This window comes from Tenrec ecaudatus, chromosome 10 (genome assembly GCF_050624435.1).
Source record: "Tenrec ecaudatus isolate mTenEca1 chromosome 10, mTenEca1.hap1, whole genome shotgun sequence".
Taxonomy (NCBI): Eukaryota; Metazoa; Chordata; class Mammalia; order Afrosoricida; family Tenrecidae; genus Tenrec; species Tenrec ecaudatus.
The window spans coordinates 142,729,382-142,752,025 of NC_134539.1; the positions used below are offsets into that span (position 1 = coordinate 142,729,382).

At 39.1% G+C, this 22,644-nt stretch overlaps 1 protein-coding gene across 9 annotated transcripts in view; it reads left to right on the forward strand.

Annotated features, from left to right (window-relative positions):
• The window catches only part of TANC2 (tetratricopeptide repeat, ankyrin repeat and coiled-coil containing 2), a 364,118-nt gene that overhangs the window by 269,779 nt on the left and 71,695 nt on the right, over window positions 1-22,644 (forward strand). For all 9 annotated transcript variants that reach the window (XM_075562035.1, XM_075562037.1, XM_075562040.1 and 6 more), the window contains 3 exons: window positions 2,892-3,123; window positions 6,781-6,947; window positions 12,694-13,301. In XM_075562035.1, the coding sequence (XP_075418150.1) occupies window positions 2,892-3,123; window positions 6,781-6,947; window positions 12,694-13,301 (1,007 nt within the window). The remainder of the gene's footprint in view (window positions 1-2,891; window positions 3,124-6,780; window positions 6,948-12,693; window positions 13,302-22,644) is intronic.

Here is a 22,644-nt window from a genome sequence, read left to right on the forward strand (position 1 = left end):
ATTGAAAATGCCAAACCACATGAGACTTCCACTTCAGTAGCTAATGCATAAATGGTAATTCCGTGATCGCCTCCCACCATTTTCTAGACTTTCAGCTCCTCAAAGTTGACTCATCTGAAGTTTTCTGACCTTCCTTAAAACACTTGAGCCATCTAAAAAACTATCATTTGATTCCTATAAATTTACTGCAAAGCCTCAATAATTTGGGAAAATGTCCACTTAAGCTTTGTTTAAAAATCTTTTTTGGCTCCGGCCTCAGAATCTTCCCCCATCCCCATGACACCAAAACTATCCTTTGGTGAAGGCTTCCTAGCAAGACTAAGGCAAGTGTATTACTGACAGACTTGTCTGCAGTTGCCGAGTTTAAATGTGTGTTTAATGTGGGTTAAATCTCTGTGTGTGTGTGTGTGTGTGTGTGTGCGCGCGCGCGCGCGCGACCTGGAACCGGAGTAGCAATACTCTTGACTTTGCCGCATATGGATGGTTGTACTAGCTTCTTCAAGCTGTAGGAAATGGGCTAATACCTGTCACTGATCACTGATAAAGTGGGAAGAGATTCCCATTTCCATGTTTGTTTCCCATTGTTATTCTTACAGAAGGTTATACATACTATCAATAGTCTATTTTTAAGGAAATACTAAATATGTTTGACAGATTATGTATACATGTACATAAAGTAAATCAAAACTCACTGCCATCAAGTCTTATTCCCATTCATAGCAACCCTGTAGGACAGAGTTTAACTGCCCTATAAAATTTTCAAGGATATAAAGCTTTGCAGAAGCAGAATTTCACATCTTTCTCCTACAAAGCAGCTGGTAATCTCAGCCTACTGATTTTTCATTCAGTAGCCAAGCATTTAACCACGGTGCCACCAGGTTCATACAATAGATCATTTGAAATGTCTAGTCAATAACCAATGTTAAGCCACAATGTATATCACACTGTAAATCTCATGAGGAGCCCTGGGGGCATAATGGTTACCAGTTAGGCAGCCAACCACAAGGTCAGCAGTTCTAAACCACCAGCCACTCCACGGGAGAAAGTAGAGGCTTTAAGAGGCTTTCTACTCCCATAAAGAGTTAGTCTCAGAAACCCACAAGGGCAATGCTACCCAGAACTGTATCGTGTCAGCATAGACTGCATAGCAGTGGCTTTGGTTTGGGGTTTGGTGTATCTCATAAGTTATGTTGGTGGTATTCAGAATAAGTATTGGGTTGCTAACTAAGTTTGGCAGTTCAGACCCACCAGTGGCTCTACACTAGAGTGATAAGGCTGCCTGCTCTGGAAATGATTTGAAGTCTCAGAAACCTTCTATAGGGTCACTCCGAGTCAGAACTTACTTGATGGTAGTGGGTTTGATCTGAGGGTGTGTCTCCGGAGCATGCTGAATGGCTTTCCCAGGATTCTGCAAAGAAGTTAGGACTTTATTTGGGATACCAAAGAAATGTTTAAAAATAAGAGAGGTAGTCATAGAAGGTAAGCTTTAGTGGGTTGGAAAGGGGGAACTGATTACAAGGATCCACATGTGACCTCTTCCCTGGGAGAGGGACAGCAAAGAAGGGGGGAAGGGAGACTCCAGATAGGGCAAGATATGACAAAATAACGATGTATAAATTACCAAGGGCATATGAGGGAGGGGGGAATGGGGAGGGAGGGGGGGAAAAAAAAGAGGACCTGATGCAAGGGGCTTAAGTGGAGAGCAAATGCCTTGAGAATGATTGGGGCAGGGAATGTATGGATGTGCTTTATACAATTGATGTATGTATATGTATGGATTGTGGTAAGAGTTGTTTGAGTCCCTAATAAAATGTAAAAGAAGAAAAGAGAAAAAAATGATTAGGGCAAAGACTGTACAGATGTGCTTTATACAATTGATGTATGTATATGTATGAACTGTGAAAAGAATTGTATCAACCCCAATAAATTGTTAAAATAAAAAAAAAAAATTTTAAGAAAAAAAAACAAATTAAAAAAAAAAAGAAGGTAAGCTTTAACATTTCATTTTTAGATGAAATCTCATTTGGTCAAGAGCACATATTATTTATAATAAAATGAGTAATAGATTCCTTTTCTACATTTCAAAATTTTTATCTTCAGACTGATAGCCCATTACTTTAGATAAAGGGTAAATTGCAACTGATTTTTTTATCAGTTGTGCTTAGCCTGGACATTCTAAATCAATTGAAATGAAATATGATGAAAAGTTCATATTGATTCTGAGGTTTGCTGTTTGCTTTATTTTTAAGTAGAAGTTTGTATTCTTGTAGACATACCTATTGACATTTACTGTTCATTGACGAGAATAGATCAATTGCTGCCAAGTTTTCTCTTTGGGTCACTTAAAGTTTACTTAAAATATATAATAATGCAATAATGAATCTATCCAAAGAACAATACAGAGAGAAAGATCAATTTTTATTTATAAACTTTAATTGCAGTTTCTTTTACTTGCTATATACAAAAGAAAGATTATATTAGGAAGAAAGAGAAGCTGATATCAATGGGCTCAAGAAGAAAGATAATGTTTTGAAATTGTTGATGCCAGCGTTTGTACATGACCACTTGAAATAATGGATGTATGAATTATTATATATAAGAACCCCCAATAAAATGATTTAATTTTTAAAAAAAGATTGTTTCACGGTCTTAATGTTGAGACTTCAAAAATTTGGTGGGAAAAGTCCATTATCATTTAATTCCATTTTCCACGAATTTTTTCAGCCCCCTTGTATATCAATTAGATACTTTCTGAGTTGGCATCTTTCAGTTTTACTGGGAAAATGTTCTTGAGAAATGAGGGGACAGAAGTCACAATGACCATATAATATTCACAACTCTGGCTCCTGCTACTACTCATACATATTTGCATTCTTGTCTTTCTTTTATAGGTGGTTGCATATCACTATTGCCAAGCAGATAATGCCTACACCTGCCTGGTACCAGAGTTTGTCCACAATGTTGCTGCCCTGCTCTGCCGCTCACCTCAGCTTACAGCCTATCGGGAACAACTTCTTCGGGAACCTCACCTGCAGAGCATGCTGAGCCTTCGGTCCTGTGTTCAAGACCCTATGGCCTCCTTCCGCAGGGGAGTCCTGGAGCCTCTGGAGAATCTCCACAAAGGTATAATTGAGGTGCAAAGGAGATGAAGGGTAGAGATTTGGGAGGTCAAGTTCACCTAGGGCATACTATAGAAAATATTCTATCACACTGACAAGCCAGATGTTCTATAACTGATATACTACAGTTAAAGAAAAGGAAAATTTATTGGAAGTAGAAAAAAATCAAATTCTTGTCAAAACTACTGCTTCCTGCTTTCTTTACAAAAATACTCATCTTATTTCCAAGTATAATACATTTACTTATACTAAAGCTAGTGGAACTTCTAGTCCTTTCTCTCGAGTTCCAATAAAGTAGTAAAGCTATGGCTTCCTACTCTGTTACGGAGTTTCTATGATCAGAAACCTCTCTGTTTGATATTTTGTATTACTCTGTCAGTTTAAGTAAAGTGAAATGTCAACCATGGCTCCACAACTCAGTGCATACATTAAAAACTACTGAATTATATACTTCTATAGTATGAATTTTATTGTACATAAATTATATCTCACCAAGCTGTTATTTTTAAAAATAAGGGGGGGGCAATGAAATGACACCCATCTCACGGTTGTGTTCATTCCTTCCTCCCCTCTGTCTTCAGTAAGTGCAGCCATCGCCTCAGAGATGGTGCATGCCTCATCAGTCTCCCTGCCCTTCTCCTTCACTATATTTTGTCAGAGCTAGAAGCAAAAGAAAATAGTTCGGTAGCTTCAGGTTCCTGAGCAATCCTGTTTATTCCTGAGAGACTTACATGCCTTTCTAAAGGTTTTCAGAGCTACTTGTAGGTGGGAAAAGACTATAGTTTTCCAGTCTCCTGGTTACTATCTTTAGTGATTTCAACATCGTTATTGGTTCCTCTCAATTCTGATTACTTCTGTTCAACTATGCTCCCTCTAAAAAAGGCTCCCTGTAGCCTTTTCTAGCCTGGAATTTCTTCAGAAATATTTTAAAGCCTATTTTCTGTGCATTTAGTAAGTCTAAATCATGTTAATTCTACCTTCTTCTCTTAGACATTTATTCATCTCAAATTCATTTCTACCATTGTCACCCTGCTGTTCAACTGCCTAGGACTTCACATCTGTGTCACCACCCCTTCCTGGTCTTATCTGCTTCTCTAGTGCTTTTCCTGCCTCATAACAGCACTGTTTGTATATAGCACACTGAGATTAAAAAAAAAAATCAAGACTCTTCATAACTTGACATGATCAACCCTGAGCCTATGGCTATGCCAAATTCTAAGGGCTGAAGGATTCATTTCCCACCCCCCCCTTTTAAATATATTTTTTAATCATTTTATTAGGGGCTCATACAACTCTTATCACCATCCATACATACATCAATTGTGTAAAGCACATTTGTACATTCATTACCCTCATCATTCTCAAAACATTTGCTCTCCACTTAAACCCCTGGCATCAGCTCCTCATTTTTCCCCTCCTTTCCCACTCCCCCCTCCCTCATGAACCCTTGATAATTTATAAATTATTATTTTGTTATATCTTGACCTGTCCAATGTCTCCCTTCACCCACTTTTCTGTTGTCCGTCCCCCGGAGAGGAGGTCACATGTAGATCCTTGTTATTGGTTCCCCCTTTCCAATCCACCCTCCCAGTATTGCCACTCATACCACTGGTCCTGAGGGGATCATCCGCCCTGGATTCCCTGTGTTTCCAGTTCCTATCTGTACCAGTGTATATCCTCTGGTCTAGCCAGACTTGCAAGGTAAGATTGGGATCATGATAGTGTGGCTGGGGAAGCATTTAGGAACTAGAGGAAAGTCTTATTTTTCATCATTGCTACATTGCACCCCGACTGGCTTGTCTCCTCCCCGAGACCCTTCTGTAAGGGGATATCCAGTGGCCTACAAATGGGCTTTGGGCCTCCACTCCACACTTCCCCCCTCATTCACTATGGTAAGATTTTTTTTCTGATGATACCTGATCCCTTGGACACCTCGTGATCACATGGGCTGGTGTGCTTCTTGCATGTGGACTTTGTTGCTTCTGCGTTAGATGGCCGCTTGTTTATCTTCAAGCCTTTAAGACTCCAGATGCTATATCTTTTTGTAGCCGGGCACCATCAGCTTTCTTCACCACACTTGCTTATGCACTTATTTGTCTTCAGCGATCTTATCATGGAGGTGAGCACACAATGATATGATTTTCTTGTTCTTTGATACCTGATAACTGATCCCTTCGGCACCTCGTGATCACACAGGCTGGTTTGCTTCTTCCATGTGGGCTTTGTTGCTTCTGAACTAGATGGCCGCTTGTTTACCTTCAAGCCTTTAAGACCCCAGATGCTATATCTTTTGATAGCTGGACACCATCAGCTTTCTTCGCCACATTTGTTTGTTCACCCGCTTTGTCTTCAGCAGTTGTGTCAGGAAGGTGAGCATCATAGAATGCCAATTTTATAGAAGAAAATATTCTTTCATTTTTAAGCATACTTCTAGCCCGTTCAGACATCTTGTTTGCTAGAGGGACAGTGAAAAAAGGAAGGCCTTCAATGAGATGGATTGTCACAGTGGCTGTGACAGTAAGTTCAGGCATAGGAACAACTGGGAGATGGCACAGGCCAGGCAGTGTTTCATTCTTTTGTACATAGATAGGGTCGTTGTGGGTCAGAACTGTCTCGATAGCACCCAACAACAACCAGCCCATTCATAGCACACCCAGACCCAATCTTCTCATCTTCAGGGTTATATTACTGTTTACACATAAACCTTAAATCATTGCTTGACTAAATTAATTTCTCTCTCTAAAAAAAATTCCACTGCTGCCTACTGAATTACACTCCAGCTCCTTAATCAAGGTGCTTGGTGATCTAGATCCAGCCTACTTCCCAGCCTTATTACCCTCTATAAACCCCAAGTTTACATACAAACTAAACTATTCACCAATCCTTAAACGTTCCCCTACATTTTCCTACTTGCATAAATTTACTCACCATTTCTTTTGGAATCACTGTTTCTCACATCTGTCTGGCAGAATTCCACCTATCTTTCAAGGACCAGCTTAAATATATGCTGATCCACCTTTCTGTTTGATGTAACATTCGTTAACTTAAGCCAATAACATTTTTAGTATCATCAAAAACCATGTAATACTTAAGAATAAAGTTAACAAAAGATGTGTAAGATCCCCTCCCACATCTTGCGAAGAGCTTTTAAACACATCGCACAATGAAATTAAAGAAGATAAAAATACGCCATGTTTGTAAATTGTAAGATTCAGTATTGGTAAAATGTTAATGTTTCCTAAAAATTTATAAATGAAGCATAATCCTAATTAAAATTTTAACAGGTTTCGGGGTGGTTTTTTGGGTTTTTTTTTACACATTGACAAATTTTGTAGATATTTTTAAAACTGAGAATAGCTGGAAAAATCTTTAAAAGGAAGAGAAATTGAAGGCCTGCCATGCTTAGTTTCAAGAAAATATAAAGCTATACTAACCCTGATAGGTTGCTTTGTGCTATGAAATGTTCAAGGGGAAGAAGGGGCCGATTTCATTCATGAAATATTCTATGTCTTTATAACAAATTTTGTGCCTCAAGCTTCTGTAAAAACATGTAAGAAAGGCCTTTTGTAATTTTTTTCCCCAAAACAGAAATATACATAAAAGCCCAAGAGAAACTTACCCATTTGGTAATTATTATGCGATATGTTTCTTTCTATCTCAGAGAGAAAAATCCCAGATGAAGATTTCATCATCTTAATTGATGGATTAAATGAAGCAGAATTTCACAAGCCAGATTACGGGGATACAATTGTATCATTTCTGAGTAAAATGATTGGAAAATTTCCATCTTGGCTCAAACTAATTGTAACAGTTAGGACCAGTTTACAGGTATGTGTTTGTTGTTTATGTATCCTATAAATTTCCTTTACGCAGAGCTTAACCCGAAAAAATTCTATTTAATGATAATATCTCTTTTCAAACCTCTACAATTTCCTTGAGTATTGGTGATAATGAGCTTATTTTGAGACTAAGAGTTTGGCCTAGATCAGCAGTTCTCAAACTGTGGGTCTTTCACAAGGATCACCTAAGACCATTGGAAGATAGATATTTCCAATGGTCTTAGGAACCGAGACACTGCTCTTCTATTGTCTCCAGATGGGTCCGCCCACATACAAGTCCCCTGTGTAAAGACTTGTTACCTATGCTACACCATGCTTCACGACAAAATTTCATTTGTCATTAGAAATAAATATTTCACAATATATAATTACATACTGTTTTGTGATTAATCACTATGCTTTAATTATGTTCAATTTGTAACAGTGAAAATACATCCTGCATATCAGATATTTACATGACAGTTCATAACAGTAGCAAAATTACAGTTATGATGTAGCAACAAAAATATTGGTATGGTTGGAGGTCACCACAACATGAGAAACTGTATTAAAAAGGGTCGCGGCATTAGGAAGGTTGAGAACCACTGGCCTAGATATTCTCTGCATATGACTCTTGGCACTGATTCCCAGTCCCTTTGCGCTGCCTAAGTTTTAATCAAGTGTCATCAAAAATAACGACTAGAAAGCTCAGTTTCCTCGACCCTGTGCTAAGGAGCAGCGCAAAGTGAGGTCTCTAACGCTGTGATTTAGTCTTTGACTTTTCAATTTCATGCTTTTCTTTATTTATTGCTCTACAAAATCGTTCTTGCTGTAATCTAGGATCATTTTTTCTTGTTTCTCCCCTTCTACTTGGACAACGTTTCTATAGCATGAAGGTGGATTTCCTCCGGTGTCTACTTTCCTTTAAGAATTGTTGCCAGTATGAGGGTTTTGAGTTAAATTTTAAGGATTCCTGGTGGCATAATGGTTAATGTCTTGGCTGCTACCTGAAAGGTCAGTGGTTTGAACGAGCAGCCATTCTGTGGGAGATGGATGTGGCAGTCTGCTTTGCAAAGGTTTACAGCTGTGGAATCAGTTCTTTCCTTTAGACTCACTGAGTCAGAATCCACTCACCAAGTTGTATGTTGAATTTTTATACCTGAGAAATAAAGTTTTCTTCCCTGCTCTTCCTTGATCACTTACTAGCTTAGAAGGAAAACCAAGAATGTAAAATGGCCTATAAACAAATATGGGAGAAGTGACTCCACCTTCCCCAACATCCTCATCATAGCTGAATACCTACAAAATCCCAATTTCATTGTCTTCATGCATTAAGACAAGCAGTAGCTTCCTACATACTTCATTCACTTCAACCAATAATTCTTTTTTTTCATTCTGCTCCAACAATGAAATAGTTATGTTTTAAAAATGAACCGTCATATTTGATTATTTCTTACAGATATCCCTTAAGCATTTAAACTGTGCCAGGCACTGGCTCACTATTAAACAGCAAGATACCCATCTACTCTGGATCAGGTTAACAGTTGGCTTGGAACTATTTTTATGGTGTTTCTTTTTTTTAAATTTCTTTTGGTGTCTATCTATATAAGATAGACAAGATAAGCAATCCCAAAGAGACAACCAAGGGACCGATGGCTGCGGGGGGAGGTGAGCAGTGATCCAATAATGACAGGGACAGGGGGATAGCAAGGATTCTAAAATTAACGGTGAGGAGGATGTAGTGTTCTTGGTCGTGTTTGATCAATTGAAATGTATCCAAGAGGAATTACTGAGAGGTGAACGATGGGTAAACATGATTGTGGGGCAGGAAGAAAGAAAAAGCAGAAAGAAGAAAGTAAAAATTATATAAGTATAAATATAGGTATGAAAATATACAAATATAAGTATATTGGCTTATATATGTGTATATATATAAATACAACAAGGAAGCAGAAGAACTTTGGGCCTCTACTTAAATGTTATCTCAGTACAAGAATGATTTGTTCTAATAATGTGACACTGTAATATACTCACATTTCCAATATGATCACTGAAGACAAAATGGGTGCATAAGCAAGTGTGGTGAAGAAAGCTGATGGTGCCCGGCTATTAAAAGATATAGTGTCTGTAGTCATAAAGACTTGAAGTTAAATAAGTGAGTATCCAGCAGGGAAGCAACAAAGCCCACGTGAAAGAAGCTCACCAGCCTGTGTGATCATGAGGTGTCGAAAGGATTAGGAGTCAGAAATTCAAAAGCAGCCAACCAAATTGACGTGAAGGAGCATGGGCAAAGTGGTGCCCCAAAACCCACCTGTAAGATAATTGGACAGTCCCTTGAAGAAGAGCCACATGGAAGGGATGATAAATATAGGGAGTGGTATAGCACTAATGAAACACATAATTATCCCTCTGGTTCTTTAATATTTCCTCCCCTTACTATTTTTTAAATACTTTTATTGGTCACTCTTACATCTCTTATCACAATCCATACATTCATCCAGTGTGTCAAGCACGTTTGTATATATACCACCATCATCATTTTCAAAGCATTCTCTTACCACTTGAACCCCTGATATCAGCTACCCATTTCCCTTACTATTAAGATCTTTGTTTTACCTCATTAATCTTATTAGGCCTGCATATGTTTATGTGTGTAATTAAGAAGGTTCTGTGAATGAAAACCAACATAGATAACCCCTTCAAAAACAGTAATTGGAGTAATGATTCCCTGAGGGTATGGGAAGAAAGGAGAGGAAAGGGGGTAAGAGAGCTGATAGCAGTGATGGCTGTATAACTCCATTCAGAGAAGCAAATAACAGAATTGCAGGTGAACAGATAAATTAGATGGTGTGAGATCCAGCAAAGAACAATAATAATAATATATAGTAATAGGAGTTCTTGGGTGGTAGGGTTGGGAGGGAGGAGATAAAGAGAAGCTGATATCAAAGCATTCAAGAAAGAAAATGTTTGAAACTGATGGTAGCAATTGTAAAATTATGCTTGATCTAACTGAATTATGAATTGTTACAATATCTGTAAGAGCTCCCAATAAAGTGATTAGTTAGTTAGTTAGTTAGTTAGTTAGTTAGTTAGTTAGTTAGTTAGTTAGTTAAATGTGCCAGACACTGCTTTAGGGACTGGAGATACAATAATGAGCTTATGTCCTCGTGAGGAACAGTAAATAGGTTTATAAAATGCTTAATTTTAGCATATACCAAAATTTCAGGTATTGCTAAATACTATAAAGAAACAAACTGGATATGGGATAAATATTGGTGGTAGTTGTTTTAAATAGGATGGGTAGAAAACGCCACCTTGATGTACACTGGTACAGATAGGAATTGGAAACACAGGGAATCAGGACTAGTGGTGATACTGGGAGGGTGGAGGGAAGGTGGGGTAGAAAGGGGGAACCGATAACAAGGATCTACATATAACCTCCTCCCTGGGGGACAACAGAAAAGTGAGTAAAGGGAAACGTTGGACAGTGTAAGATATGACAAAATAATAATTTATAAATTATCAAGGGTTCATGAGGCAGGTGGGGAGCAGGGAGGGAGGGGAAAACATGAGCTGATACCAAGGTCTCAAGTAGAAAGCAAATGTTTAGAGAATGATGATGGCAACAAATATACAAATGTGGTTGATACCATGATGTATGTATGGATTGTGATGAGTTGTACGAGCCCCCCAAAAAATGACTTTTTTAAAGTAATAGCCCAAATAGTAAAAGTAATTTTAAAGAAGAACAAAGTAGAAGGTCTCAAATGTCCCCATATTAAAACATACTTTACAGCTGCAGTAATCAAAACAGCCTGAGACTGGTTTAATGATAGACACATACATTAATTAAATAGAATTGAAAGTTCAGAAATAAAACCATACATCTGTTGTCAATTGAAAACAAAAAAGAAAACACCTCTTCATGGGTCTTTAGAAAGTGATGAAATCTCATTGTTCATTTTAAAGATCCCTCTGGCTATTGGCTCTATGCATCATAAAATGTGGGCAATCAAGAATCAGAGTAGAGACAGGTGAGAAGCTGTTGAAGAAGTACAGATGAACAATTTTGGTGGCTTAGAGTGGTAGTGATGGGAGGCCATGTGGTGCTGTGGTATTTGGACGGTCTCTTGAAGGAAAGTGGAAGAAAAACAAACTTGTTGATCAACTGAAGGTGGATCTGAGCAAGCAAGACGATTAAAGAATAAATCCTGAGACTGGTGAGCAGCTGAGTAAATATGATGTGAAGAAAAATGAAAATTCATAGATAGCTCCTTGGATTTGGTAGTTTGGTTGATGGTAATGCCATTTACAAATGTAGAGAGATTGTATGATAGAGGGTAGAATTCATTTGTTCTGATTTGATCAGTTAAGTTTGTTTATGAAACATCCAAGTCTAAATGTTGAGTAGACAAAAACATAAATGGAAATGGGAGATTACTAAACTAGAAACATAAAATTCAGGAATACCAATATTATAGATGCTATTTAAAATCATAAGGAGTAAATAAAAAATGCTCTAGGGTATACGGGTGACTAGAGAAGAGAAAAGAATGGAGAAATAGCCCTGGGTGGACTGGGAAATGAAAGAAGAATCAGCCCCCCCACAAGAAACTAAGGTAGAAAGTCAGTTTGGGAGGAATGTGCTACCCAGGCAAATAGCTACAGAAAGTGACTTAAGGAAAGTGTGATCGAGCAGCAGATATTAAGGGCTCAAGCAGAAGGCAAATGTTTTGAGAATGATGATGGCAACAGATGTACATATGTTCTTGACACTGGATGTATGTATGGATTGTGATAAGAATTGTATGAGCCCCAATAAAATGATTAAATAAAAAAATTTTAAGTGTGATTAACTGTATCAAATACTGCTGAGAGATTAAGAAAGATGAGAATTGAAACTTTGTTATTAGGTTTGCCAAGATGAAAATTATTGATAGCCTTGAGAAAACAAGAACCCTTTTGGTAAAGTGATAGGATTGAAATCCTGTTTGGAACAAATGGAGGAGAGAATGAGAAAGGCAGGGTTAGAGGCAGCAAGTACAATAAACGTGTCTGTGGATTTTGCCCAAAATAGAAACAGAAAGATAGGGTAGTAGATAGAGAAAGGCAAGGCCATGTGTTTATTTGGTCTGTGTTTAAGGAGAAATTGATATAGGAGAGAGTGGCTACTTAAAGAAAGAGCGAAGTCCACAGTAGATAAGGCTGTAATCCAGTATGTCTGAGTCACCACAGAGCCCTCTCACCTTCCCCCAGTTAAATTTCCAAATAGATCCCAAAGGTGCATGCTCCCACCATTAGAAATGTTCCATTTGGTCAAAGCACCTCCAGATCACCTGTTAAAGTGCAGTCATTTTATTAGAGCTTTTATTAGAAACTTTGCTTTTATATGGCATTCTCTGAGTCTTTATATATTTCCCTTATTGTGCTTTGGTAGTATATGATGGTTTTCAATGGGAAGATTACAATTAAAAGGTTATTTGCATAAAATTTTGTACTTAATTGGAAGAATTGTTTAGAATATTGTCCAATAAATCACCCCTAAATTTCCCTTTATGAAAACACGTAAAAAATATTTTCTAAGCCTTAATGTAAGAAAAAATTGTCTTGCTCCTGCATGATTTTGTTGTGATCTGTGGATACCAATACTTGATTGTGTTTCCCTTTTTAGCACCTCGAAAGTTCAGGGTAAGTTTGTGGCCTTTATCACAAGAGTTAGGGGAAACTGAAAGTATTTCTCTCTTTCTCTCTTTTAGGAAATTACCAAGCTTCTGCCTTTCCATAGGATTTTTTTGGATCGACTAGAAGAGAATGAAGCCATAGACCAAGACCTGCAGGCATATATCCTGCACCGGATACACAGCAGCTCAGAGATCCAGAATAATATTTCACTTAATGGAAAAATGGATAATACCACATTTGGCAAACTAAGTTCTCATCTCAAGACTCTCAGTCAAGGGTCCTACCTATACCTGAAACTCACATTTGACCTCATAGAGAAAGGTTATCTAGTGTTAAAGAGTTCAAGCTACAAAGTAGTTCCTGTGTCACTCTCGGAGGTGTATTTACTCCAGTGCAATATGAAGTTCCCAACCCAGTCTTCCTTTGACAGGGTGATGCCTCTCCTGAACGTGGCAGTGGCCTCTCTGCATCCACTGACTGATGAACATATCTTCCAGGCCATCAATGCTGGTAGCGTTGAAGGCATGCTCGAGTGGGAGGATTTTCAGCAGAGAATGGAAAACCTCTCCATGTTTCTAATTAAGCGCAGAGACATGACACGCATGTTTGTGCACCCTTCTTTTCGAGAATGGCTTATCTGGAGAGAAGAAGGAGAAAAAACCAAATTTCTCTGTGATCCCAGGTAAGCCAGAGATCTGTAAAAGCAATTCTGAGCATATTTTGTACTTATGACTGGCTATTGAACATTTCATTGAATACTTCACATAGAGGAAACTTCCTCTCTCTTCTCTAGACTATAGTGAACTTGACGAATTTCCTTATAATACTCTTTCTTTAAAGCTAGATCTGTGCTGCTTTTGATCATGCTGCCTTACATACATACAATGTAGTGGGTTACATGTTGAGCTGCTAGCTACAGCGTTGGCAGGTCAAAACAACCAGCTGTTGGTGAGAGAAACCAACAATGGGAGAAAGATGAAGCTTTCTACTCCTGTCAAGAGTTAACGCCTCAAAACTCACAAGGGCACTCAACCCTGTCCTGTAGAGTCACTGTGAATTAGAATTGACTCAATGGGAATGAGTTTGGTTTGTTTTTGTGTTTTGTTTGTTTTATAATGCTGTTTCATTAAGACTTTAGATCTGTGTAGATATTTAGAATGCTTCCTTACATGCCTACTTTTTCCCATATATTTTTTCTAATCCTGCTAGAGACCACAGACTCTAATTAGCCATGTAACAACTATGACCCATGTTCTTCAGATAGGAAGAAATAATTGAGATATTGTATATTTCTTTGACTCATTTAAAATCATTTGAAAATTGGGATTTCCCTTCAAGAATGTACCACCTTTGGTCACCGATAAATAACCTCATGAAATCCAGCCAGTGCTATGGTCTACACTGGGAAATTCACTCTGAAACTGCTCAATTGAAGAAAGAGATTCAGCCTTTTAATAAATATGTCGTTATCCCCTTTTTACTGTAAAGGCATTAAGATGCCAAATCACTTACCCAAAACCATAAAGTAAATAGATAGAGGAAGGAAAAAGGGGCAAAGTAGAGTTGGCAGATACAAGAGTACTACACAAAGTTCATGAGAATATACTCCATAATCTATTTTTCTTCCATTGTGACTCAGCATGACCATATAGGACAGAGTTCAACTGTCCCTTTGGGTTTCTTTTCTTTTTTTTAATCGTTTTATTAGGGGCTCATACAACTCTTATCACAATCCATACATACATCAATTGTGTAAAGCACATTTGTATATTCATTGTCCTCATCCTCAAAACATTTGCTCTCTACCTAAGCCCCTAGCATCAGCTCCTCTGCTCCATAATCTTTTAATTTCATTTTCCATAAAGTTTTTGAAGCCTCTCATATATGGTACATACCCACCACTCCCACATATATACCCATACCAGACTGATTTATTCTAGCTCTCTTTCCCAGTCACCTTAACCCTGACTTGAGACTCTATATGAAACTATTTATTTGGATGTGACTTTGTTCTATGGTATCTTAGCCTACTAATGTGCTTTCTACTTCTGCACATTACTGTTTTAAAATAATTATCCCTTTAATAAATTTGGTGCTTTCAAGAGTAAATAAGTTCTTGGAAACAAGATACCAAGAGCACAAGCTCACAAATACAAGTTTATTCGGCTAAAAAAGAAGATCAGCCAAGTTGGGCTTTTCTATATTCAGGGACTCGTACTGTGATTTTAGTCCCCTGTGGCCATCCTCACCAACCTTATTAGAGACAACTCTGCCACTTAGCGCTTCACACTGACGCATTTGAAAAATTAGCTCCAGGCTCTCGTGAAGAGTTTAAGTCAGGCAGCAGCTTCATGGTATTTTCCCTGAAAGGATAACTTTTCTGAAGAAGCATACTATAGTGGAAAGAACATGAGTGAGAGTACCTGAATGTAGACCTTACTTCTTGTAACCTGTCGATTGTGGCTTTTGGAAAGTGATCTAATGTTCCTGAGATGTGATTTTCTTATCTACATAAAGGGAAAAAGAATGCCTTCTTCCCAGGGTTGAAAATGAGGGAGGTTGGATGAGTACATATAGAAATTTTGAGGAGTGCTTGTTTTCAACTCTCTATTTATAAAAATAGATCCTTTCAGTATACCTTAATTGAGTCTCATGAATAATTGGACAGGATAGCAACAGTCCTTTGTTACTAGCTTTTATGGTCACAAGATTCAAAACTCAATGCCATTGATTCAGTTCTAACTCTTAGCAACTCTACAAGAAGAGTGTAACTGCCCCTGCAGGTTTCTGAGACTAAATTTTATTTTTAAATCATTTTATTAGGAGCTTTTACAACTCTTTATCATAATCCATAAATACATCCATTGGGTCCAGCACATTTGTACATTTGTTGCCATCATCATTCTCAAAACATTTGCTTTCTAATTGAGTCCTTGGTATCAGCTCCTCATTTTTTCCCCTTTCTCTCCCACTCTCCATCAACCTTGATCATTTATAAATTTTTATTATTTTGTCATATCTTACATTGTCCGACATCTCCCTTTACCCACTTTCCTGTTGTCCACCCCCCAGGGGGAGGGTTCTGTTGACATCCTTGTGATCAGTTCCTCCTTTCTACTCCACCCTCCCAGTATTGCCACTCTCACCTCTGGTCCTGAGGGATTCATCTGTCTTGGATTCCCTGTGTTTCCAGTTCTTATCTGTACCAGTGTACATCCTCTGGTCTAGCCGGATTTGTAAGGTAGAATTGGGATCATGATAGTGCGTGGGGAGGAAGCATTAAAAAACTAGAAGAAAGTTGTATGTTACATCGTTGCTACATTACACCCTGACTGACTTGTATCCTCCCCGCTGCCCTTATGTAAGGGGATGTCCAGTTGCCTACAGATGGGTTTCAGGTCCTGTGTTAGACAGGGTTCTCTAGAGAAACGTAACCAGGACACTAATAATTATATATATATATATATATATATATATATATATATATATATATATATATATATATATATATATATATATATATAATTATTAGTGTCCTGGTTACGTTTCTCTTATGTTATCTATCTATATAAGTGTATATATACATATATATACACACACTTATATAGATAGATAACATAAGAAATAACATAAGAAATAAACGATTAACTGATCTATAAAGCTCTACAAATGGCTCAGTGAAACTCATACTAGCTGGTGCTAGTACACCTTCAAGTCTTTAGGGCTGCAGGGTAGTCCTCCATGGAGCAATTCAGGCTATCCGGCCACAGGCAGCAAACAGCGAGCATGTCACCAAGAGTCTGCCAGATGACAGGGTCCAATAGTCCTCAGCTCAAGAGTTGTACCTTCCAGTAGTGTGGTAAAGCAGGTCGTGAAGGAACCTCAAGTTACAGTGACACAGTCCACGGGTAGGTGTCCCACAGGTAGTGTGGCTTGCAAATGGAGGCACAGAACAAGCAAGGCAGAGCCGCATACTCATCCGATGATCAAAGAGCAAGAGAGAGAGGCGAGGCTCCCTGAGCTATATATCTCTTGGCCCTTCAACCAATCCCACATGTGTTCATTGGCCATGTTGGCACAACAAACCTACCTATCACAGGTCCCCACTCCGCACTCCCCCCTCATTCACAATATGATTTTTTGTTCTTTGATGCCTGATACCTGATCCCATTGATAACTCGTGATTACGGTGTGCTTCTTCCATTTGGGCTTTGTTGCTTCTCAGCTAGACGGCCGCTTGCTTATCTTCAAGCCTTTAAGATGCCATATGCTATTACCTTTTGATAGCTGGGCACCATCAGCTTTCTTCACCACATTTGCTTATGCATCCGCTTTGTCTTCATCGATTGTGTCAGGAAGGTGAGCATCATGGAATGCCAGTTTAAGAGATAGTGTTCTTACATTGAGGGAGTACTTGAGTGGAGGCCCAATGTCCATCAGCTACCTTAATACTAAACTTATAAATGTATGCACATAGATCTATTTCCCCATCATCATATAAAATACATTTACATATGTACGTGCCCGTATTTAGACCTCTATAAATTCCCTTTGCCTCCTAGTTCTGTCCTCTATTTCCTTTTACTTTCCTCTTGTCCCACTATCATGCTCAGCCTTCATTTGGGTTTTAGTAATTCCTCTCGGTTATATTGCCCTTGATCAAGCCCTACCAGGCCTCCTCCACCATCCTCCACTGATTTTGGATCACTTGTTGTTCCCTCGTCCCTGGGAACACTTCCTTTCCCCGGCCACCTCCTCTCCCATGTCCCCCAGAACTGTTGGTTCTGTTGGTTTCTCCTCCAGATTGTTTATCCCGCCAATCTTATCTAGATAGACCTGCAGAGATAATAATATACACAAAAACAAGACAACAAAACAACAGCAACAAAACCAATGACAAAAAAAGCCTGTAAACAGTTCAGGGTCTGTTTGTTGACCTTTAGGAATGTTTTCCGTTGAGTCTGATAGAGTGCCATGCCCTGGCCCCAAAATCGACTTTTGGTATTCCCTAAGAACTTCCTTGCTCAGCTCCCCTTGCTGTTCCGTTGCACGCCCTTAGTGTTTTGCCTTGGTGTGGTGGGGACAGATTGGGTGCAATTCCCACACTGTGCCGTCACTAAATTTGTACTGGAGTAGAAAGCTTCATCTTTCTCCCGTGAAGCAGCTAGTGGTTTTGAAGTGCTAACCTTAAATAGCAGCCCAACACTTAATCCATTTTGCCATCAGGTCGCTTCTTTTTTTTCTTTTTTTTCCAATCATTTTATTGGGGGCTTATTCAATTCTTATCACAATCCATACATACATCCATTGTGTCAAGAACGTATGTACATTTGTTTCCATCATTCTGAAAACATTTGCCTTCTACTTGAGCCCTTAATATCTGCTGCTCATTTTCCCCTTCCCTCTCTACCCCCCCCCTACCTCATGAACCCTTCATCATTCATAAATTATTATTATATTGTTATATGTTACACTGTCCGACATCTCCCCCCGCCCTCTTCTCTGCTGTCCATCCCCCAGGGAGGAGGCTATATGTAGATTCTTGTAATCAATTCCCCCTTTCTACCCCACATTCTCTCCACCCTTCAGGCATCGTCACTCTCACCACTTTTCCTGAAGGGGTCATCTGTCCTGGATTCCCTGTGTTTCCAGTTGCTATCTGTACCTATGTACATCCTCTGGTCTAGCCGAATTTGTAAGGTAGAATTGGGGTAATGATAGTGGGGGGGGGGGGGAAGCATTTAAGAACTCAGGTAAGTTATATGTTTCATCCTTGCTATCCTGCACCCTGACTGGCTCATCTCCTTCCCACAACTCTTCAGTAAGGGGTGTCTGGTTGGCTACTGATGGGCTTTGAGTCTCCACTCTGCACTCACCCACATTTACACTGATAAGATTTTTTTGTTCCTTGATGCTTGAAACCTGATCCCTTAGACAGCTCGTGGTCACACAGGCTGGTGTGTTTCTTCCTTGTGGGCTTCTGAACTAGATGGCCACTTGTTCATCTTCAAGCCTTTAAGACCCCAGATGCTATATCTTTTAATAGGCGGGCACCATCAACTTTCTTCACCACATTTGCTATGCACATGTTTGTCTTCATTGATCGTATCAGGGAGGTAGGCACCCATTGAGATGATTTTTAGTTCTTTGATGTCTGATAACTGGTCCCTTCTGCACCTTGTGGTCACACAGACTGGTGTGCTTCTTCCATGTAGGCTTTGATGCTTCTCAGCTAGATAGCCGCTTGTTTATCCTCAAGCCTTTACAACCCCAGGTGCTATATCTTTTGATAACCGGGCACCATTGGCTTTCTTCACCACATTTGCTTATGCACACGTTTGTCTTCGGTGATCATATCAGGAAGGTGGGCATCACTGATATGATTTTTAGTTCTTTGATGTCTGATAGCTGGTCGCCATTAGAGCACTTTTAATTAGACAGTAACAGTCTTTGCTATTAGCATTTAGAGGCATGAGCTTCAAAATTAATCTGAATTTCTTATATCAATTGTATGGTATTCCCAAGAGGATTTCACAATCAATCCCACTGGTGTTGCTGTTCATGCTTAAAGACATAGTTGGCAGTCAGGTATTTAAGACCAGCCTAGCATTGCCTAATAAACACTTTGAGATCAGGGCCCAGAAGGCTTTGCTAGCTAACTGCCCTCCCATCCTGAGACATCTCGGAGGCTTCAGGGCCACCAGACTACCACTGAATTAACAGTGTCCAATAAATGAAACCTTCAGGTGCTCTCAAAAGAAAAATCACAAGTATATCATTTATGAAGCATAACATGGCTCTCTAGGCTCACTTCTCAACATCATGTGTTAACTAGAAGCATTGCATTTGCAAGGGACTGAGGCACTGGAACAAGAACAAACACTTCAAATACAGTATCAATTGTTTCCTGCAGTTGACTAGCACTCATGGCTGAAAGATTGTCATATTATACTTAATGACAGAGAATAAAATTGTAAATAGCATAAGGGATTATCCTAAAAGGTTCTTTAGATTTTGTTTCTAATGGAATTAAGCCTCCTATCTAACTTGGTACCAACCTGGTCACTAAAGTTATTGATCTCAGATCTTGAGACTCCATTTGTCAATGATATGGACATTCACTTAGAATTTAATGCAATTGCCAAAGCCCAAGCTGGCATTTCAAAGAAATTGGCTACAATGTTTTCCATTTCAGGGAGTCTGATTAAGGGGACTCTCTGGTCAGGGTTTGTCTTTGTGACCTTTAGCCTTTGCTTCCTGAACATCGCTTCCCTCTCTGTTCTCCACTTTTTCTCTTCAACTTCTTTTAAGAGCATCTACTGTGTTTTGATAAACCACAGTGACCAACTTAGTGCCTCTGAAATTACACAAGGTAGGCCAGTGCCTGGCACGCATGCCTCTGGGTAAGGAGAGCTCTGTGTAAGGAAGCAGCAGATCATCCTTCTGTCTCCAGGCCACTCTTCTGGGTTTTCAACATGCACTGGTTCACCCTGAACTTATTGACCTTATTAGGGAATTAGACACAGCAGAGAATGAATAATTCTACTGAAGGCAAAAAGTAGTTGATCTTTGTCAGATATAGGCCACCCAGGGAGATTGCTTCAGAGGCTGGTGCTAGAAAGGACAGTGGCACCAGAGGTCAGTGCTACAGTGAGGCTTCGTTTTCTTGATTTTAAACATCAGACTGTTTATTGCTCCAAAATGGGGGCAGGAAATTGACCTCCCAGAGAGAATGACCTAATGTTGCATACACATATAGTTGTCACAGAAAGAATGAGTTATAGATAAAGGGTGAGGTATTGTATGTGTGGTTATATGATTATCAAACTAGAAGAGTAGTGTCATTGACAGATTTTATCAAAATATCAAAACTTTTCTATTTTCTGGATTTGCAGTCTAGATAAAAGTACCTCTTACAGCACTCACAAGTCTTCCTTTTCCTACTCTGTTTCCTTCCCATTACACATCACTGTCTTGCTTCTTGCCTCTGAAATTAGTCTGTCCTATGTTGTGTTCCCTTATGTGCTGAGATACCAGATTAACTCACTAATCTAATAGACTAATCCTTGCTATTATGCTAAGAGGTGAGATGAAAGCCTATTCCAGAGAATGTGTGCACTTTAAATAATGGAATTGAGACAAGTCTCCAGCCCTCGTTATCTAATCTGTTAGTGACTGATCATGGAAATTTACGACTGATAGGAGAGAGGCAAGAGTACAAACCTTATGGTCCTGTCCAATTGCTGCTTAATATTTTGACATAGCTTTTAGAATCCCCACTATTTTGCTGTTTCCTTTCCTCAATATCTTTGTTTTCATGGTGTCTAGCTCCTTCTTTCTCAGTAACAATGCTCAGATCAACATTTTTGTTGTATGTATGTGTGTGAGTTTGTGTATATGCAAATGCATATATATTAAGGTTTCCAACTAGGGATTAGAAGGCCTGGCTTCCTTATTTTTAACTGTTTGAATAAAGCACGAAAGACATATATAATGAGTGTGAAACTCCTACAACCCAATGAGTTTGTAATTTGAAAGTCTCATTTGATTTGACCTGCTTCCTTCTAGATTAAATTTAGAGTAACAAAGCTTATGGCCAGTAGAGACGTCTACACAATCTTCTGTTTATGGAGGTAGTTGAGTAGTATTTACTTGATTCTTTGTGACCAGAGATGATTGCTTATAATAAATGGCTCATTAAGAATTTTCCAAAATTTTAGACCATGTTTGTCATTGAGAATTACTATACATTGGTGACTTGATACTCCAAAATCCCAAAAGTAGAACATCCGAAGAAGAAATTTGTCTCAAGAAAGGAAGGGGGGCAGCTTCCCTAGAGGCGAAAGCGATCTCTGTGCATGGGACCTATACGCTTAGACTTCTTGTAGAATACATGAATCGACAATAGCGACAAGGTGTTGTGAGCTACAGGATGGTAGTGATTTTATTTGTTTGTTTTAAATACAAGCATTTGTCTCCAAGCAGGGTACCATTTAAATAGTGCCAGGGCACTGCTCCTGCAGCCATTTCAGGCCCCCACAACAAACCTTTAAATTGGGGGTGAGTTCAGCTGTCTCAAAACATTAGGAAAGAATTTAACAAAGCAATGAAAGTAGGAAGAAAGGGGACTTGTGGAGCTAAATCAGCTCTTAAAATATTTGTAATTTGAAAGTCTCATTTGATTTGACCTGCTTCCTTCTAGATTAAATTTAGAGTAACAAAGTTTAAAGGGGAAAGTGTTGGATATATTTTATTATGTTGGTTGCCACCATGTCAGTGCCAACTCATGGTGACCCATGTATACAGAGTAGAATTGCTCCACAGGGTTTCTAGGGTCCTGGCCTTAGGAAGACCACGTCTATCCTCTGAAGAGCCTCTGGGTAAGTTCCAGCTAGCAGTCCAGTACTTGCTCTCCTCAGTGAATCTTATCTCCTTGGAAACATTACCTCCCTAATCTCTGTTCAAAAGAGCTCAGGTGGCTTTGTGGTAGCATTGTAGCTAACTACAAGGCTGGTGACTCAAGCCCACCAGCTCCTCTGAGGGAGAAAGATGAGGCTGTCTGCTCCCATAAAAATGTAGTCTTAGAATTATAGGTAGGATCATTCATTAGGAGTCATTAGATGGCACCAAGTTTTGTTAACCTCTGTTGACGTAGTCCTTGTGGCACAGTGGACAAACGATTGGCAGCTAACTAAAAGGTCAGTACTTTGAACGTGCCAGCCTTTCCAAGGAAGAAAGATGTAGCAATATGTTCTATAAAGATTACAGCCTTGGAAACCTTATGAGACAGTTCTGCACTGTCCTGTAGAAGTGTCCTTTATATAGGGTCACTGTGAGTTGCAGTCATCTTGACCACAGTGGGTTTGGTTTTGGTTAATCTGAGTTTGCAACCAACTCGGGGCAATTGACAGTGAAAGCAATCTCTGTTCATCATGTACATGTGCTTCACTTCTAATCCTTTCCTGCAGCTAAGGGGAAATCCTCTGAGACCATGATTTGGATGTGTGATTTCCAAGGAGAGATTT